The sequence below is a fragment of the Mytilus californianus genome, unplaced genomic scaffold, assembly GCF_021869535.1.
Source record: "Mytilus californianus isolate M0D057914Y unplaced genomic scaffold, xbMytCali1.0.p SCAF_6, whole genome shotgun sequence".
NCBI lineage: Eukaryota > Metazoa > Mollusca > Bivalvia > Mytilida > Mytilidae > Mytilus > Mytilus californianus.
The window spans coordinates 100,388,932-100,410,537 of record NW_026262712.1 but is presented as its reverse complement, the minus strand read 5'-3'; the positions used below and the strand labels follow the sequence as shown (position 1 = coordinate 100,410,537).

General features: G+C 32.8%; 2 protein-coding genes across 2 annotated transcripts in view; both read left to right on the top strand.

Annotated features, from left to right (window-relative positions):
• LOC127706689 (hemicentin-1-like) overlaps positions 1–905 on the top strand; it is a 78,693-nt gene extending 77,788 nt beyond the window's left edge. The window contains exon 11 of the mRNA XM_052211348.1: positions 873–905. Coding sequence (XP_052067308.1) covers positions 873–905 — 33 coding nt within the window. The remainder of the gene's footprint in view (positions 1–872) is intronic.
• Positions 906–5,918: 5,013 nt separating this feature from the next.
• Positions 5,919–21,606, top strand: part of LOC127704233 (receptor-type tyrosine-protein phosphatase mu-like) — a 120,910-nt gene continuing 105,222 nt past the window's right edge. Inside the window, exon 1 of the mRNA XM_052208186.1 lies at positions 5,919–5,984. Within this exon, the coding sequence (XP_052064146.1) occupies positions 5,924–5,984 (61 nt within the window). The 5' untranslated portion in view covers positions 5,919–5,923. The remainder of the gene's footprint in view (positions 5,985–21,606) is intronic.

The window sequence follows — 21,606 nt, the reverse complement described above, 5'->3', positions numbered from 1 at the left end:
TTGTGTGTGGGATTTAAAAGTACGCAGTTTCGTCCGGTAAGAATGGGGACGTTAAATCCGATGCCTCGTGTAAAGAGAGTGCCACGCTCTCTGCAGGTTAAGAAACCTTGCAACAACTCTTTGATGCATGGGTCTGTAGGTGGCCTGTTGCAGACAAAATTTCTGTTTTTTACCCAATAACCCTCATTTTCCAGTGGAATTCAAAATTTCCGAGACCTTCATCCTTCACGCCTTCTATTACAGGACCTACCTATTGTATTTATTGTTAATTTGCTCTCGTCCTGAACATGCAGGAAATATTTGTCACTGGACGTGAAGCAACTAACAATAAATAAATCAATCCTAAATAAATAGTTCAGGAAAGACTTGATAAAAGTAAAAAAAAAAATGGGTCAAAGACTCAAATGACCGGGTTACACAGACACCAAAAAAATTGTAGCGGCTTTTGAAATTTACTTCTGAAGGAAATAACTAAGTTACCAAGATTCCACGATAAACATGTAGACATCATCTTATCTAAAAATTAAAAAAGTTTGTGAACAGTGTTTCTTTTAAGTTTCAAGGCTGTGGGTTGAAAACTATAGGACTAATGTATTACACAAAAAAAGATACCCGCCCGCCCAATAGTACCAACCTATAAATATAGAAATAAGAAGATGTGCTATGATTGTCAATGAGACAACTATCCATCAGAGATCCAAAGACGAAGATGTAAGTATTTATAGTCACCGTACGCTCTTCAACAATGAGCAAAACCAAAAACGTATAGTAAGCTGTAAAAAGCCCTGACATGACAAAATATAAAACAATAAAAAAAAAAAGCAGTAGCCTGATTTATGTACAAAACAATTAACAAAAAACACATATGATAGGATATCGATACAACCACAACTACTACTGAATAAAAGGCTTGGGACAGATCAATATAGAATGTGGCGAGTTTAAGCTCAGCAATCATAAGGCGACTCATAACTTTCGAGCATCTTTAAAAAAAGATGGAAGTTGCGGGAAACAATATAATCTATCAAAATATTTGTTTTTCTTAAGTTGATTCAAACGACTGACAAATAAGTGTATTGTTTGCTTTTGGACCATAATTTTAATATTAATGATGCAGAACTTTCAACATAGTGAAAATTATATCATTTAGAAAACAATACTGAAATTGATGATTTCTAAAAAAAAAAAAAAATATATGAATTTTAGAGATACTCGTAATTGTAGGTAGATATTTAATGTTTAAATAGGAATCTTTCCTGCACTCAAGTGTATAAAAGTTCTTAATTTTATTTTTACACTAAGAAATGAGGTACAAACAAAAACATGTAGTCTTGAACGATGTCAAAAAACAATTTTTTTTCAAATTTACGTTCTCTTTTCGAAAGATAAGAAAGTTGTAGGATTCTACAATTTCCCAACATTCATTTAAAAAAAATGTGGATATTGCTGTAATTTTTAGAAAGTATTCTTATTTTGAAGCGATTTAGAACACGGATTGAAATTGATAATTTTGCGAGCAGTTTCGACACCTTTACAGAGCCAAAGAACCATAAGGCCCAAAGATAATCGACCATTAAACCAATTGTGTCTTGTGGTATAGGATCCTTAGTTCCAGTGTACCAATTCCTCTATTTTAATTTCTCACAAGGGTCAGTTTCCTCTTAATTGATTTCGAAATTTCTACGACCATCCTCCCCTCCATCCCCCAAAAAACACAAACAAATCCTTTTAATCTTTGATTTAAACATTTTGAGGTTCTAACATCATTATGACATAATTATTTCTTGATATATAGCTTTTGACATATTTTAACAGTTTGTGTAAAAAATGAACAAGAAAAACAAAGTCACTATTGCTGAGACAGAGTGATATGGCCAATTTCCTCTCATTTTTTTTCACAGTGAGACCAGTTTCAAAATCTTTACTAAAATTCATAGTATCACAGCTTCATGTGAGTACTATAAGGTTCTAACAACATGTTGGTGTATTTCCGAACACACAATCAAATTATGCATGCCTAATAATGGCTTAGAATTCCAATTTATGATACATTTTAACAAAATTGAGGTATTAGCCAAAAGAAATATTAAGACGGTTGTATTCTTACTCGCAATAATAATATCTATCTTTCAGTTACCAGTTAACCAATGTTTATTAAGGATATCTTTTGATGCAACAAAACCTTATAAAAATATACAGCAATGTGAGCGTGAAAAACATCAATCATATGGATAATTGTAAAATTTTGATAATATTTTACGTGTTATTTCGGCTCTTTCATATTCAAACCCAAATTGGTTTTAATAAAATTATTAATTTGAGCCCTTGATTAAATAATACTAATTCTTTTTTTCATTTTTGGTAAAGGATGTTCTGCACAAAAAATTATATTATTAAGGGCTATGCAACTGGTCAAATATATACAGTTATGGAATTTGAACTGTGAAGAGGCAATGTTGAAAAAATATACGTAAAGCGGCAAATTCAATATTTACGAAATAATTTCAGATTTATTATTTTACTCAATTTGTCTGCGAATTCGTGAGGACAGACAACTATATATGTTTAAAACGTTGAAGTTTTTATACTTATCTGTTTAAACATTTCATAATTCTTGAAAATATGATCAAATGCATTGTAGTCTTTAGTTCTTTCGCAGAATGTAAATAACTTGAGATCAGTAATTAAACGTTGACTGCAAAAAGAATGCTTGAATCCCTGGAAAATTAGCTTCTACCAGCAATTGTATCTATAAGATAAAGGTATTTGAACCAACTGGAGTCAGATCGTATGTTCCATACAGTGCAAATTTTGATTGCTGGACACTTTCCATATTTCAAGATGACAAAAAGCAAAAAAGCATATCGGTTTCCATATTCAGTTCCTGCTGTTTGAACGAAAACAAAACAGAAAAAAACTATTGGGAATGCGCCAATGAGACAGCAGTCTAACGAAACCAAAATACACCTCAAGGGCCACGTACAGTCTTCAACAATGAACAAATGTCTATACAATATGTCGAGTCCTAAATTGTACCGAAACTATAACATTTGAGAAAAGATTTAACAGAAACGAAAAACTGTATGTCATGACATGCGACTACAGTAACTGCTAACGATATCCTTCACCTAGGAAAGGCTCACGAAAATGTGGCAGGGTTCAACTAGTTTATTAAAACCTCAACTCCCTACCTATTTTAAATCTCGATTAGGTAGTTAAACAATACGTAAATTATAGAACATACAAAAACATGAAAAATACTTAATTATAACATAACTTCATAACAAAAACACAAAATAAATAACAATAATATCGTATTAAAGAATGCTCGCAGTTACTGAAAGCAAGCTCAGAGTACTTAACCTGCTCATATGAAATCATGCCGTACGTCCTATATTAATATTGGTTGGAATTCTATGCGACTGTCATACAAGTGAGAGGTTTAGCTAGCTATAAAACCAGGTTTAATTCACCATTTTCTACATAGAAAATGCCTATACCAAGTCAAGTATATGACAGTTGTTTTCCATTCGTTTGATGTGTTTCAGCTTTTGATTTTGCCATTTGCTAAAGGACTTTCCCTTTTGAATTTTCTTTGGAGTTCGGTATTTTTGCTATTTTACTTTTTACTTCATAAAATATCGCATACAACAAACAAAAAGCATGATTATTTGATACACTGATAACTTATTCTTGTGCTAAATTAACACTTGACAAAAATACTCGTTTCTTCACGAGCATCTCTATAATTTCTTTTAAAAAGTTAGCATTATCACAATTTTGCAAAATATTCATAATTGTTCATGATATTTCTATTGAGTTAAGGCAAATGCAACGGGAGCAAACTATCAGCTTCTTCCATTTTAAAATGCTCGTAACAACAGTCATGTGTATCCTCTTTCCTTTATTGAGGTATATGGATCAACAAAACTCACACACAACAAAGAAACTAAATTACTAGTTTGTATCAAAACCGTTTTGATATTCAAGTGCACTGAAAGTGGAGGTTAATTTCCGCATTGCATGTGACATATGTTATTATTTCCAGTTGTCAATCCTCTAGATTACCAAGGATCAAAATGTCACAAGAACATGAGGCATGCAGTCATTGAAAAAGTCCCATTGACATGCTCTATAGATACATTTGTAAATATGCTTGAAAGCTTTGTGATTAACTGACATAAACATACATCTTAGAACATGGTATTACATTTAAAAAACAAAAAAATAATTTTTATACACGTAGATATAGCAGTATTTTTGTCTTTTTTTCATTAAAATACAAACATGTGTTTTAGAGAAAAGAAAAGTTTCTTGTTGTTTCATATCCGGAAATAGTTGTCTGCAAATTTGAGATTTTCTCTGCTAAACAAAAAATGCAGCTTATACCATTAAATCACTAGTTTCATGTTTAAAAAGCGAGGCATTTATTGTCGCGTAATCTGCAGTGGTTTTAGTCGTAAAATTTGAAGTAATGTTAGGGCCTTTTATAGCTGACTTTACGGTAAGGGTTTTGCTCATTGTTGAAGGCTGTACTGTAACCTATAGTTGCTAACAACCGCCTCATTTGAACTCTGTTGGATAAATTTCTCATTGGAAGTCATACCACATCCCCTTATTCTATATTGTCTTTGTGGGTATCAGTATTCATTTTAGTGGTTTCTTTCCAATTTTGCAGGTTATTATTTTAAGGCAATGAAAATTTGGCGGGAAATGATTCTTTCTAGACTTTTCATACATTTAACATTGGCACCTTTTTTCTTTCAAAAACTATGAAAAAATAACAAGGATTTTAGAAGATTTCCAAATATGGCTTTATAAACTATATGTTATAAAATTATGAAAAGAAAAGTAGGGGTTAGCGGTCAAAATTTTAAACTGTCACGCCATGGATAAAACCAGAGGGTTCCGAACATCTGGCAAAAATTCAAAAACAAGAGTAGCGAGCATCCTTAATTGTGATCTTTAAATAAATAAAGATGTCTGCTGCTTTTAATCTTTCAATATTTGATAGTTCTAAATTGTTATACGTACGTAGCATGTCTATCTATTAAGTTACACAGCCGATTTGTAAAATCGTCTTTCATTTCTAGCCTTTGAAAAAAAAAACAGTATCAAAAGCTGGAGCAAGGAAATGAAAGTTTGCTAACTCTGTTATCTGCCTACTTCCAAGTTCCACAAAAAGAATAAATTGACTCCTTATAATAGTTATTGTCCATAAATAACGTTTTTTTGATATTTTCTAGTTTTTTCTTTAATCTCGAAAACCATCATAGATAGGTAGAATCTGCATGGCATTGCTGTAAACCACATAAATGATCAGCTAAACAAGATCTACAAATGAGACCACTAGTTGAAGCTATTGGATGACTCCTGGGAAGAGTAATTGCCCTTAGATGACGATTTTTACTTTTTTTTAAAGTTTTCTTTATAAGTAAGCAATGCAATTTCGTTTAGAATTGTCTTTAAATCGATGGGAAAAATACGTAGTTTTGATCAATTATGGAATCGTATTCCTTAAAGTGTAACCCTGTTTTTTTAGTTGCTGTAAAGTAAGGTCTTTGTCAATAGTGATAGATAATGAAGATTGTCGTGAATAGTGCTGAATTTAGTCATACTATCACTAGTAATTTATATATAAAAACCTTTTTAACTATTTTATATGTGTCGGAAAGTTTTAAGTGTCATTAACCTCAATTTAGTTTTTTTTTCAGAATTAAAAAGAAAGAACCGTTTCTAATTAATCACATAAAGTATAGTTTAAAGCTATGAAAGACTATGTTTTGTTTTGTTTTGTTGTGTATGTAATATGTTTAAATATCACTTCATATTAATTCACGCTCTATTTGCCAACAAAAGACCGGTTATTTCTTTATGAACATTGTTATGTTAAAATATTAACTTCCTGGTTGTGGTTTCCGTTATGAAGCAATTTGTGATAGCTGTCGTTTTAATTATTCTGAGAGTTTATGTGTGTGATGATGGTAAGTAAGTTTAATCAGTCACTCGTATCATTTTAGTGAGAAACTAGATATTGATAAATAAAAAGGATCGAAGGACCGTTGTATTTGTTATTTTACAATAGACAGATCTGGTAAAATATCCTTCTTTATTTATTAACAGGGTTTAAATGACTAATATCGAATATATTACACTTACTGCGTGGTAATATGATGTTTCAAAAATTGATTATACAACACGAAGTGCATTTCTTTATTACAATATATGCAAATATATATAAAATATGGTAGCGCTTCCAAGAAAGTTTGGTATATTATGAGACGGTTTGAAAATTTTCAATCTGCTATGTATTTGTAACAAAGGAGGCTGCTGGTACTGGGTTGGCTCCTGAATGTTGCGGGGTCATGACTTTTATTTGTAGATTCATCAGAAAAACATTAAAGTATTTAGAACACCAATGACAGAAACTAGTAGGTGCAGTTCACGAATATCCAATACATTCAAGTTTTATCATTGAATTCCAAGCCGAACTTTCATACAATGGTTATTGTCAATACAATATGACTCCTACTGTAATAGTACAATACTACGTATGGTATTACCCTACTCTATCAGTTCTATTTTGTGTTCTATTTTAAACATATTTCATAAACAATATTTATACTAAATATTGAAAACAGACAATACTCAATTAATATGACAAGCGTGTAATATAGAAATACTCTGATTAAAATGACATCTCATAACCTTAAGCCATAAGTGACAGCTTTCACATTAAAAAAAGAATATAAAAGATATTCATAATTATTACTCGTATATAAAAAAAAAAATATCATTATTACACACACCCCCCCCCATTTTTTTTGTACATTATTTTTAAACCTTTAGTATGAATTAAGGATAAAAGTTTCTCATATTAATTTTAGTAACTTCACAAAAAATATATCTGTCGCAAATATGTATTTCATCAAATGTCACTAGTTAAGATAATACATGCTTTCTCGTGACATGTAAATTTCTAAATTTGTAAAACCATATTTCTCTAAAATCAAATTTCTAAATAAAATGATAAAATCAAATATAAGTCCAAATTAGCCTGGTGACATTTTACAGAAATATCAATGGGAAATATAATGTTCTATCGAAGTTGAAATTTTCAATTTCAAAATTTTGCTTGTCTTCACTAGAGTCTTGTTATTTTTAAGCTCTCTAGAATTCGAATTCAAATTATATCCGTATGTTATTTGTTTGTTTCCGGATTTTTTATTATCACTTTTTTTTTATTAGTGTTGATGGGAACTTTTTTCGAAATTTTGTAGATTTGCAGTGATTTATAACTTGACATATGAATAATTGGGTAGACGTGCCCATTGATCGTTGTATTGCTGCCGTAATGATGCATCCACATTTTTATTAATTAAAACAGAGTTATCATAATATATACTATTCTTATTTGTCTATAACATATCAACCGAGGAGAGCAGCAAGTTATGAAACGTTTGGTTTGAAAAAGATTATAATGTTACTACATGAACTCTGTATGCGGACTTATTCCTTAAATATCATCCACTAAGATTTTGTCTTCTTTATATATAACACGTCAATAATTTTAATATGAACAAGGGTTAAACATGAAAGCGTTGGGGAAACATACCAACCAAATTAGCAAATCCTTACCTGTTGAATTAAATCACCCTGGCAAAGTTAAAGGGACTTTTTCGGATATACACGTTTATTTAGATTTTTTTTAGAAGATGGCAGTTGACAAATTGAAACGACATAAAGAGATTTATTATTTACAAAAACATATGCAATTTTTAACTAATATTTTATGTTAATTATCTGACTTATGTTGTCATGATCACTACTAACATTCAATTTGATTTGATTTGAAACAGTTTAATACAAATCCACAAATCTAACTGCTAGCCAGTTATTATATTTAACACTCGCAGTCTTATGTCTTATACACAAGGTCGTGGTGTTGTAAGACTGCTTTTGTTAAATACTTTTTAACTTCGTACTTTTTTTTGGCCTTTTTAACTTTTTTGATTCGAGTATCACTGATGACTCTTTTGTAGACGAAACCTGCGTACAAAGTTTTCATCTTGGTATCTATGATGAGTTTATTTGACGTCTTTCACACAATCTGTCGGAAGTTTATTAATTGATATTTAAGTCTGGGATAGCATGGTTTAGTTACAATTTGAAATTGAATTTTGAACTAGCTTACAGTTATCTTAGATCGACGATTTGTGTCTTTTGAATTTTTTTATTATTCGTCTTTGTGCTTAGTACTAATGTGGTGAGTCAAGCTCTTTCTAATTGATTTTGAAGTTTCCCAAACAAAGTTTGAAATAATTTTTCTTTGCTCGGTTTTATTTATTTTCATAGGGTAAATGGCCATTTCGGGTTGTAAAAAATAGATAATTTACGTTGCAAACTAATTTTCATTCGCACTGAAAATACATAAATTTAACACAAATTTATTTTAAATATAAAAATAAGAAGATGTAGTATGATTGCCAATGAGACAAAATCTCCACCAGAGACCAAATGACGTAGAAGATTATCAACTATAGGTCGCTGCACGGTCTTCAGCAATGAGCAAAACCCATATCGCAAATCAAGCTATAAGAGGCATAGAAATGACAAATGTAAACAATTCAAACGAGAAAACTAACGACCTGATTTATGTATAAAATAATAAACAAAAACAAATTATGTTATACAACAACAAACGGCAACCACTAGATTACAGGCTCCTGACATGGGATAGGCACATACAAAATGTGGCGGGGTTAAACATGTTGTCGAGCTTCCCCTTACCTTGGAATGTGGTATAACAGTACAGCTTAAGAACAAATTTTAAAAATAAGCTAAAAGGGCTTAACTTATCAGATCGATAAGAAGCACAAAAACAACTTAAAAAAAAACAAGAGACCCAAAGTACAGATCAGTTACTGAAAACTAGTTCAAAGCCAATAAATACTGATAAAAATCATGTATCTAAGATTAAAGTATCAGTAAGCATCCAACTTCAAATGGATTCAGTGTAAAGAAGCCATTAACAGACAGAGAAAACATGACCTTGTGCAATGCCAAAACATAGGTTTCTACAGATTGTAGGACCGTGAATGTACATATTTGTTTGACAATAATATTTAGTTGAATTCGAATTATTGATAACAAAATAAATATTTATACCGACAAAAAAAAACAATGTTCAAAGATCTTATAACAGTGTTGAATTGGTAACCTTTTAGTATAAGTTTATTTTAAGGATCGATAAGTTTTTCCAGATAGTATCTAAATTCACGGGCTCGGTAAATAACATCACCGTAAACATTATGATGTGCTTTCCCGTTTTTCAATAAGTCGTCTACTGGTACAGACAAACTTCTAAACTAAATGTTGGTATATATCAAATAATTTAGTAAACGTTTTCATGTCATTTGTGGTAAATAAAATGACTTAATAATTTACCAGTCGTACATAGATTACGTTCATATAAATCCAAAACGTCAGTACGGACAAGTGCATAGCGAACGAGTTGGGATGTATAAACACAGTAAGAGATGCCAAAGGAACATCCCTTTTCAAAACGGAAATGTTAATGATCACTATTAAAGTTTCCTTAAAATTTTGACTGTAAATTCGTCTGTTGCAAATTGTGAATGAATGAATGAATGAATGAATGTTTTATTTCATATATATATATGTAGGACTCGGAGGTGCGATGGGGACGCTGAAGTGCTACGGTCACGCTGAAGTGCGATGGTCTGCGCTGAAGTACGATGGTAATTTTGCTGAAGTGCGATGGTTTGGCATGACGCTTAAATATTGTGACGTTTTTAAATACACCGTTACTTTAAATACAACAGGAATTCGCAGGCAGGCGGATGAGATTTTGTAAATGAAGGTTTCATGCTAATAAAGGAAAGGAAAGGAAAGGAAAAAGAAAGTCACGAACGATTCAAGTCCCGAACAGTTTTTTGAGCTGTGTAGGTGGAGGTTACAAACATATCTAAAACCAAGTCCGGCAGCAAATTGTGGGGAACAAAGCGGCTGAACGATGGAACCTGGGGCCTGTATCATGAAAACCTATCTTAAGTTTCATTTAAAAGAAGACTTACGAACGCTTTACGAGAACGTTACGATGGTACTAAGAGCTCTTAACAATTTTACACCTATCTTAGTATACACTTACGACTGTGAGTTAAGATAGCACTCTTGTCGACTTTTCCGAAGTGACCGTCTTTGATTTTTGAAGAGAATATTAGAATTCGCAGCAAAATCGGTAGTAAAATTCATGTGTGCGTTCAAAAGAACGCTAAAAAAACATACTTTGTCGCCTGTTAAAACGTTTAAACCCGCTGCATTTTTATTCACCTATAATTGTGATTTGGATGGATAGTTGTTTCATTGCCACTCATACCACATCTTCTTATCTATATTAAATTAAATACTTGAATTTTATAATTTATTCTATGTTGTACTGTTACACCACTGTCCAGGGTGAGGGGAGGGTTGGCGCCTTCAAACATGTTTAACCCCGCCACATTCTATATGTGCCTGTACCAAGCCTGCAATTGAGTGCATGAGTTGCCGTTTTTTTCTCTTATGGTTGTCGTTGGTTCATGTCTGTCATATGTGTTTTTCGTAAATTGTTTTGTTATTAGTTTACTCAATTGAATTGTTTCATATTTTTCATGTCGGGGCCTTTTATAGCCGACAATACGATATGGGTTTTTTCATTGTTAAAGGCCGTACGATTGCCTATAATTACTTGTATCCACTCCAATTGAACTTTGGTAGATATTTGTTTAATTGGCAATCATACCATATCTCCTTATTTTTATATTAACGAAATATTTTCAAACATTGAATAAAAACAAAAATGGCAAAAGGAGGTGCTCCAAACGGTCCGAAGAAAACAAGTGACAATTTGTCTTTCCATATCGTTAATTTTTCTTTTTTGAACGGTCATGTTGCTTTGGCACCGTCTTGCGGTGTTTATATATCCAAACTCGTTCGGTATGCCCGTGTCTGTAGTAACGTTTTGGATTTTAATGAACGTTATCTATGTATTACTGGTAAATTATTAAGTCATGAATTTCGTTAACACAAATTATTTAAAACCTTTACTAAATTTGTCTATAGATACAAAGATTTGATTTTTAAAGGTTAGGCTGTACCTGTAGAAAACTTATTATAACACAGCAAAACTTTTACGGTGATGTTGTTTACCGAGCCCGGAAATTTAGATACGATCTGGGTAAACTTATCAATCCTTTAAATATACTTATTCTAAAAGGTTACCAATTCAACACTGAGTGTAATTAGATCCTTGAATATTTTTTTTTTGTATTGGTATAAATATTGATTTTGGTATCTGTAAATGTAAATTAAAACCATACTAAATGTTATTGTTTTACACATATGCACGTTCACGATACTACAATCTGTCGATACCTATATTTTGTCATGCTTTTTCTCTGACTGTTAACAACGTCTTTACACTAAATCCTTTGGATGTTGTGTGTGTAGTGATTGACATTTTAGTCTTAGATTCATGATTTTGTTCTTAGTTGTTATTGGCTTTGAACTAGCTGTCAGTAACTGCGAGTACTCTCAGATCTGTACTTTGTGTCTTTTTTGTTGTTATGAATGTATAAATACCTTGCCACGTTCGGTTTGTGTTTTTTTTTTGTTTGAAGTTTTTCTGCTTTGTATCGATCTGATGAGCTAAGCCTTTTTCAACTGATTTTTATAGTTTGTTCTTATATTGTGCTGTAACTCCACTGTCAACTAGGGGAAGACTGAGCGCTCACAAACATGTTTAACCCCGCCATATTCGTTATGTGCCTGTCCCAAGTCATGAGCCTGTAGTTAAGTGGACTAGTTGTCGTTGGTTCATGTCTATCATATTTGTTTTTTCGTAATTGTTTTGTTATAAGTTAGGCCGTTGGTTTTCTCAATTGAATTGTTTGATATTTTTCTTGTCTCATTGTTGAAAGTTGTCTATGATTGCTTACATCCACTTCATATGAACTTTGGACGATAGTTGTCTCATTGTCAATCATACCACATCTCTTTATTTTTTATGAGAAAAGCCAACTTTAACAAAGACGATTTGTAAACAATGCTTACAGCTATTCAGTAGAACAAAATGCTATTACTAGGGACATTTTCCGATTCTGTAATCACGGACAATCTTACGATCGTCTAGGAAAACCAATGGATTTGTTTGATCTCTGAAGACCCTTTTGGATATCCTATTTTGTTCTCTTGAACGCACATGGAAGAACATTGCAAGCGCTATTTTATCAACTAAGAGAGTGATAGGGGTGCCTCTGACCACTCTTAGAATTTTCTGTTAAGGTTTCAGTAAAAAAAGAATGTTGATACACTTAAAATTTGCTAAGAGTAATCAAAGACGATCTTCAGTTGAGTATCGACGTTCGAGATACCCAGTTGATAAGATTAAAACTAAGAGAGCGTTCCGAGAAGGATAAAGCGTACTCTTAGGATTGCGAGTGGGACATGAATTTTAAGGGCTGTCAATCATTCTAAGATTACTTCAAGATACACTCTTAGCAGATAAGTTGATCTTAAGATGATCTTAAGCACTAAGATTGCTTCATGATATCGGCCCCTGGTCTGCAGATGGACTAACCAGTATTCGGAAGTATGCCGCAAACTTTTTGTAATTTTGACTTCTTTTCAAGTATGCTTCACATGATTTTATGTGGACAATTAAATACTAAAATTAATTATCAGCAATGTTTTTGATATATCAAGATGATGTAATTTTGTTTTATTCCTGAGATAAATCCATTCTAAAGTTTTTGGTTGAACACGTGATACGTCTCGACAGCAGTCAAGCATAAATGTACTTGGCGGTTTTTCTTTCTCTTGAAAACTGGTATACGACATCAGATAAACAAATGAATGATTGTTGTGAGTAATTTCTCAGCTACGACATGACGATAACAAGTTACATTTCATAAAATGAGATGGATCCTGCTTAGAACTATAGACCGACACGCTTAAATGTTTTTTTTTATATCGCACTTGAACACTCCATGTAAAGACATGTCCTCCTTTTCGTCGAATCCATTATACTTAATCTGAGCCATCTCTGGCTCCATTGATGTAGGCTAGGCGGAGAATTAGAAAGTTTAAGTTTTAAAGTCTTTGGTTCACCTGACCAGATTCCAAATGACGAGGCTAGCACGCTAAGCACTACACAACCACATTTAATGTGGTATTGCGTTTAAGCTAGTATACACCATCGCACTTCATCGTAAAAATCAACGTCAACGTCACAGTTAGCTATATAGACCATCGCTCTTCAGCGTAATCACCATCGCACTTCAGCGTAACCACCAACGCACTTCAGCGTAGCTAACGACAGGTTAGCGTCACAATGTCCCCATCGCACTTCAGCGCGGACCATCGCACTTCAGCGCGGACAATCGCACTTCAGTGTGACCATCGCACTTCAGCGTGACCATCGCGGTTCGGACTACCATCGTGGTTAAGAGTCCTACATATATATATATATATATATATATATATATATAAACAAGTCTAAATTGAAAACAACGTTCAAACCTTTGATTGCGTTGGATAAAAACCGCAATTTTCATACGTGTGCATGCAAAACAAACTTCTTGGTAGAGGGGTCTAAATACAGCACAAACAACATTTTCCAAAAGACCAAAAAAGTGAAAAAGTATATTTTAACAAAACGCATTTGACCAGCAGGTCGAAAAACATATGTTCTTAAACCCTACTGACTGCCATGACGATTGCCAAATAAACGGATCACCAGATGTAACAAAATGGATCTTAATTAATAATTCAATCCAAACAGAAAACAATAAACTTGCGGAAAAGATGGTATACCGCAAACATAAGGTGCAAAAATTGGTACACCATATCCGGATTTTTCGACAATTAATGTCTCTTCAGTGATGTAAGGAATCGAAACGGTATTTGGAAGGCATATAATTTACCTCAATTTAGGATTGACTTTTGAATTTTGAAGAGTCGAAATAGGATGAACGGATAATATAAACCCGAAGGCAAATATAATACAAGCCCAAACGAAAAATGTAATCAAGTCTAAATTGAAAACAACGTTCAACACGTTCAACATGTTCAAACCTATGATTGCGTTGGATAAAAACCGCAATTTTTATACGTGTGCATGCAAAACAAATGTCTTGGTAGAGGGGTCTAAATACAGCACAAACAACATTTTCCAAAAGACCAAAAAAGTGAAAAAGTATATTTTAGCAAAACGCATTTGACTAGCAGGTCGAACAACATACGTTCTTAAACCCTGCTGACTGCCATGGCGATTGCCAAATAAACGGATCACCAGATGTAACAAAATGAATCTTAATTATTAGTTCAATACCAAACAGAAAACAATAAACTTGCGGAAAAGATGGTATATCGCAAATATAAGGTGCAAAAATTGGTACACCATATCCGGATCTCGACGATTAATGTCTCTTCAGTGATGTTAGGAATCGAAACGGTATTTGGAAGGCCATAAAATTTACCTCAATTTAGAATTGACTTTTGAATTTTGAAGAGTCAAAATAGGATGAACGGATTATATAATCCCGAAGGCAAATATAATACAAGCCCAAACGAAAAAATATAAAAAAGTCTAAATTGAAAACAACGTATGATTGCGTTGGATATATGTATTAATAATTACTCTAAATATCAGCACAACATTGTAAAATCTGCAAATGTGTACAGTGCTCTAGACCACCCGGCCACCTAGACTGAACTAAAAATTCAGCTTTCGGTGGCCTAGTGTTACCTTTCCTCGTCAGTAGAATCTAGAGTTGTAACACAGTACATAAAATATTAGGCATGAAGATGGAATTGATTGCAGATAAGGTAAGTTATCTGTACTAAAGGATCGTATGATGCAGTTATAGAAATAATTATTTTGACAAGTACGTCTAAACAGGTGACAACTCTAGGACAGATCCATCCATTGGATCACCAGTGAAGATGATACACGGCTGAAAACACATATTATATTCATAATTACTCTAAATATCAGCACAATTATGTTAAATCTATACACACACACACACACACACACACACGGACAAATCAACTAAACAGATCATTACCAGCTAAAAGTAATGAAAACAAAGATCAAATCATGTCTGTAATAAAATTAACACTGATGATAGCAGGTGATATTCAACTCCATCCTAGTCTCCACCAGAGACATACCACAGTGAACCCTTATGGTCTTTGCAACAGGTCTGTGAATGAGTCTGTTGTGACGAATGCAGTATTTGGCACCACCGATCATGTATTGAGCTCTGTACATAAAATAATGAACTGTTACAAAGATCCAATCTACAATAGATGTGCTGCAATACCATCAATATTGATTCATTTATAACATACCACAATTTTAGCTGAACACATCACACATGTTTCACCGCTAACATGGCTAAGCAGATCAACATTTACTATCCAGTCAACTTCACACTGGTAGCCCGAATACTCGTACCAACTAGAGAAACACAAACAACGAAAAGAACATAATAAAACCACTCAAATGTGCTTAACATATCATAAAAAAAGACCTGCGAATAACGACTGTATATTACATTAGTGTAGTCGACAAAAAAGATAAAAACTTACTGCTTGCATAAGCTACATAAAGCCAGCTATAATTTGCGGGACGGAGTTATGGCTAAAAGGAATACAACTGGGTAAACCACCAAAAAGGACAGTTGAATCATCTGAAGTATTTCCAGCATACTATAGAAACGACAGGGGTACTCTTGGAAAGGCGTATTTGCTGAAATTTAAAAAGATCTTATATCAACATAAAAAAAACCAGAGTATGGTGTGACTGCTAAATAGAATGGACAAAAATCAAATTGAAAAACAAGATATAACTACATATCTCCTCGTGTTACATGATACATAGAAATATAAAAGACATAGAAAGCCCAAAAGCATTATTAACAGCAGAAAATAACAGCAGATAATCCTAAAAACATCATCTTGACTGGAGATATCAACTGCCAAGACATAACTTGGTCAAACATGGATATTGATAAAAATGCATCATAGAGCAAGCACTGTTAGATTTTATAGTTGAATATGGTCTAGCATATGTTCATGATAAAACCACCAGAGAAGGAAACATGTTCGATCTTGTATTTACAAACAACCCGGTCATAATCAAGTTAACCAGTAATGTACCGCGAATATCAGACCACGAAATCGTCATTACCGACTAGATGACAAGACCATACTACTGCTAGCAAAAACCAATAAAACGTTGCATCGACTCTTCAGCGAATTGCGACCAAATCAAAGTAAATATGAGTAACTTAACATTATTCATCGTAAACACTTTAGAGAAAGGACCCTAGAAAGCTCATGGACTTAGTTTTAAAAAAGTGAATTGAAGCAACCATTGACCTGAATGTACCATAAAAATTATTAAAAAGAGAAATAACCTACCATGGCTATATAAACCACTTAAGGGGGCTTGCGGGTTTAAATTTTCGCGCCTACTGCGCAGGATGTTGCGCAATGATATCGTAAGTCATACCTTTGTCGTATTTGGCAATAACAATTAATTTTGATTATAATGAATAATCTATTTTGTTTGAATACATTACCAAAGAGTGTTGTAATTGAAAACTGTAATTTTAAAATTTTATAAAATTTATTATTGCAATTTTCATTGTTGCAAATGCACTTTCGTTTAGGGGAAAATTGCATGTTCTTGCCGGTGAGAGGAGAAAAAGACAAGATAATTCATAATAATCGAACATGTGGGCTGCTTTTCATGAATACTGAAACGCAGATCGAAAATAATAGAACACGATCATCATTTTATTAGCCTATGAAGCTGGTTCACACTTGTTTTACACTAGAAGAGGACCAGGAAATATGCTTTAAATGTATGTTATATTTTGTAAACAAAGGAAATATACTGTAACGTAAGTATTTCTTCTTTAAATTCCTAGCGATCTCTCGTTTATTGAAGATTATTCGCCTGATATATTACATCGCCTGCAATGATAAGAGTGATTCACGACCATAAAATCATTTGAAAGCCTAAAACTAACGGACATGATTTTCAGCTTAATTCGTGAAAAAAAACAACGGTGACGACCATGAGTCTGTATTATAAATTATATAAAATTAAGAATGGAAACGGGGAATTTGTCAGAGACAACAACCCGACCAAATAGCAGAAAACAGCCCAAGGCCACCAATGGGTCTTCAACACAGCGAGAAAATCCCGCACCAGCTAGCCCCTAAACAATAATGTACAACATGTTTACTAGTTCAGAGAAAATGGACGTCACACTAAACTCCGAAACATATAAATGAACCAAGATTAAAAAAACATACAAGACTAACAAAGGACAGAGGTTCCTGACTTGGGACAGGCGCAAAATGTGGCTGGTTTACACATGTTTTGTGAGATCTTAACCCTTCCCCTATACCTCTAGCCAATGTTGAATAAGCAAACACACAGCAATACGCACAGTAAAACTTGTAGCTCATGGTACAATGCACTTGTGATTAATGTTTTGACAAATTATTTACAGACCTTAACCCCACCTCCCCCCTTTTTCAAAAACTCTGGATCCGCCCCTGTAGATTATTCATGTAAAACTTGGCACATATCAAGCTGTGTTTAACATTTAATGATAAGGTGAAGTTGCATATTAAACTATGACTATGATATTGGATTAAAATGTTGTTTTCTTTGCAAAATCTTATGTCAAATGCCTTAATTACATGTAATAAAGTTATGTGTTTTGCTAGAACAGTACAATTTTCATGGACAGAATTAAAAACTTAAACTAATTTAAATCAGGCTATGCTTAATTAGTTGGAATTAAATAATAGTTTTTATAATTATTATCACAGTGGCAAAATGGTGTCTTCCTCCTATCCCCACTTTTAAAACATCGCTATTCCTTCTATTCCCACATGCAAATAACAATAGATGTTTTGATAAATAATTTGTTTTTATAACAATCAAGGTTAATTAAAAATTCACCTAAGATTTACCTGTATTTTTTAAAAGAAAACATATTTCTTACACTGATTAAGTATAATATTATCTAAAAAAAAAATTTAATACACTGTATATTTGTAAAATGTTTTTTTCTTCTTCAAAGAATTACTTAAAAATAAAAAATAAGTCAGATAAATAGAAGTAAGATTAAAAAATCATTGAATTTGTAAACTTAAAAAATTGTCATTCGAACAAATAAATTGATGATAGATAATATTATAACAAACTTTCCCATCTTGCAAGATTTCCATGTACAACAAACGCAAGAAGAACCTACCAGTTTTACCAAAAACTGTTGATGAAATCAAGATAGATGGTATTTGGGCACGTACTACCAAAGGTGACCCATTCCTGCTAAAAGACGACAACACATGCTATTTTTTCCACTACACATAATGCATCTGGAGAAAAGCACAAGAAACAGGGATTCAGGTTCCATACAAGGAAGACAACAACATTAACCAACTAGTACGCCGTGCCGCTGTCCTTCCACTTGTACCTACAGCTGAGGTCGAAGATGTGTGGTTTAATGCCCTAACCGACATAGATCAGATTGATACTAACATCAAAAACACGCCCTTTACAGACTATGTAGCAACATACTGGGTCAAACAGAACAGTCACCTTTGGGACCATTACACAACACAGGGACCGAGGACTACATATCATCTAGAGGGATGGCACAGCAAGCTGAAGAAAAATGTCCATCACCCACATCCAAACATTTTTAAACTCATAAAACTACTGAAACATGAGGAAGCTTTCAACGCCCTGACCATGGTCCAGTATGCAGCCGGTGAGAAGAGAGTGGCCCAAAAACGAAAGTATGTCGAAATCAACAACAGATTATTTATAAGAGCTTAAGGTTAGACACCGCAACCAGGAAATCACAACAGTACAGTTTGGTGATGCAGCCTCCCACCTTCTTCACTTTGAAAAGACTAATAAACTTTAATAGACTTATACACAGTGAATTTCTCATGTGTGTGCTACAATGTGTGATTTGTTTTAGTGCTGTTAACTTGTATTGTTTGTTTCATATTATAATGCTTGCTTGAATTTATTGTTGAATTTGTGTTATAAAAGAAATGAAATAATTTACTTATATTTTTTTCCATTTCTTTCATATTTATTTTAATTAAAAACACAGAATTCAAACAAATACAAAAATAACCTATTACCTATTCAAAAAACACTTGTCAAATAAAAGTTAATTAAACCATGTATATACAGTATAATCCTCTGTTTGTACAAATTTCCCCCTATTCCCACATGAAATTTTAAATTTTCTTACCAGATTTATTAAAAGTGTGAATAGGAGGAATGAACCGGCAAAATATAAAAGGTTATTTATGTTTTTTCACTGATTTGATTCTATTATAATTTCTATATTACATATAAATGAACGTAAAACAAATGTACATATAAACATATGAGAAGTGAAAGTTTGTGATCTTTCCCTATTTCTAAATTTGAATGCCATCATACAAAATGTACAATGGATCTGCATAATATAGGATCCTTGCGTTATAATTTAGCAAATGCAAACAGTATGGTACACAACATAACTTTCTATTTTGATAGATTAATGTTTAATTTTATAGTACATGTATAATGAAAATAACACTCTAATTCTCTGTATTAACATGATTTAAGAAAGATACCCATTTTCTTAATGTTTTAATATGACATGTTGACTGAAATGTCTGACATTTGGTCCTGGTACACAGTTATCATCCTTTGATTTTCAGTGTCTACAAATATAGTCCCTAGTGTGGACAGTGTCTTACTTGCAAATTATTTTTATACACCTTCCTCACTTATTTCTCAATAATAATGCATAAAATAGTAATAAGGAAGGGATAAAAGTACATATAAAAACAATAAGGATCATAATTATTTAGGTAAAGTAGTAATTTGGGTTAGTTGAACAAGGCAAAAATTAGAACATGTATGTATGGAGCTGTCAAACTGAATTACAGACCCGCTTAACATAATATTGTCCATATTTTGAGTTAGAGCTGGTAGACTATTCTATAATTTTGATATAATTTTTCCTAAAAGTAGTACATGGCACTGTAAAAACCTTATTGAGAAAGTGCAAGTGCGATTTTTTTTTTCATCTATTGTCTAAAAGAAATGCACTAAACAGATGTGGATCCAGGATTTTGAAAAAAAGGGGGCCTAAGGCCCCTAAACTAGGCAACGTTTGGAGTGGGACATGTAACAAGGCTATGTATTAACCATATACTAGTATGTACATCCCACCTAAATCCACCTCTCTTATGAAATAATTGTGTTTTCAAACTAAACGGACCTTTTTTTCTAACTTGGCATGACCTTAGATTAGGGAATTATAAAAGAGTTCAAAAAGTTTCATGACAATATGACCGGACAATTTGGACTGTGCAATGAAATTAGTTTTTAAACAACATTTAATGTTTTCAATTGTTTTAATGTGTATTCTTGTTTTGCATTTATTTTATTATTCTGAACTTTGTCGTAAATTTAGGCATAAGTGTTTTACACGGATTATGTGTCATAATCTTGGACAAAGGACTTAAATTCATTTACTCTATTCATTTAATTACTTATTCTCTGTAACAGTTTAGACAATAATTTACTTATACGTGTCGGACATCAATTACTCTTCTAAACCATTGTTATTTCTATTTGGCATATGTTAATCATCTTAATCCTTTAATTGCTTGTGCTTATATATATTGTTATTGTTTGTATGTTATTTTACATTTGGTTTGGAGTTTGTTGTTCGGTCTTGCCGGACTGCTAAAATAAAAGTTTAAGGAGCGAAATATTCCTTCTTGATTTCCATTTAGCCGGAACGCCATTTTACCCGGCTATATCTGGTGCAAGAACCTCTGGGCAACACATCTTTCGGATACCTTACTCTACCTGTGAAGCTGACCCCCCAGCAAACAGAAAAATGGATACTCGGAGAACCAGAAATTTTGGCCGAGACTGGAGATACCAGATGTCTGATCATGGAACTACCTTTCAGACAAGAAATTTTCAACATATGGACAACTACCTATGTAAGTTTTGTGGAAAGACTGTAAACAATCAATTTCATTTTAGACAATGTATAGCAAAAACGTCATTTTGCTATAAGTGCAGAAATTTTGGACATTTCGCCAGAATGTGTATCTTTCACAGACAACCGGACGTGAAAGTAGTTAAAGTTAAATCCAAATCGAAGTTACGTCGTGACGCAGAAAGAATGAGAAAATTCAAAGAACAGAAAGCTATGTCAATTTTTCCTTGTGCGGAACTCAATACTATTGAACTGATGGACTTCTTTCCAACCTTAGAATATAACAAGGAATTCATAGAAAACTTAAGACTCAGGCACGACCGAGTGAATTCCGAGAGAGTTAAATTCAAAATCAAAAGTGTACACTATGAGAAGAAGTTTAAAGAGTTAAATCAAAAGCATACCAGTGTTGTTAGCAATCTAGAAAAAGTTCAAAAACAAGGTGCAGATGATAAAAAAGATATGGAAAAATTACGGGAACGCA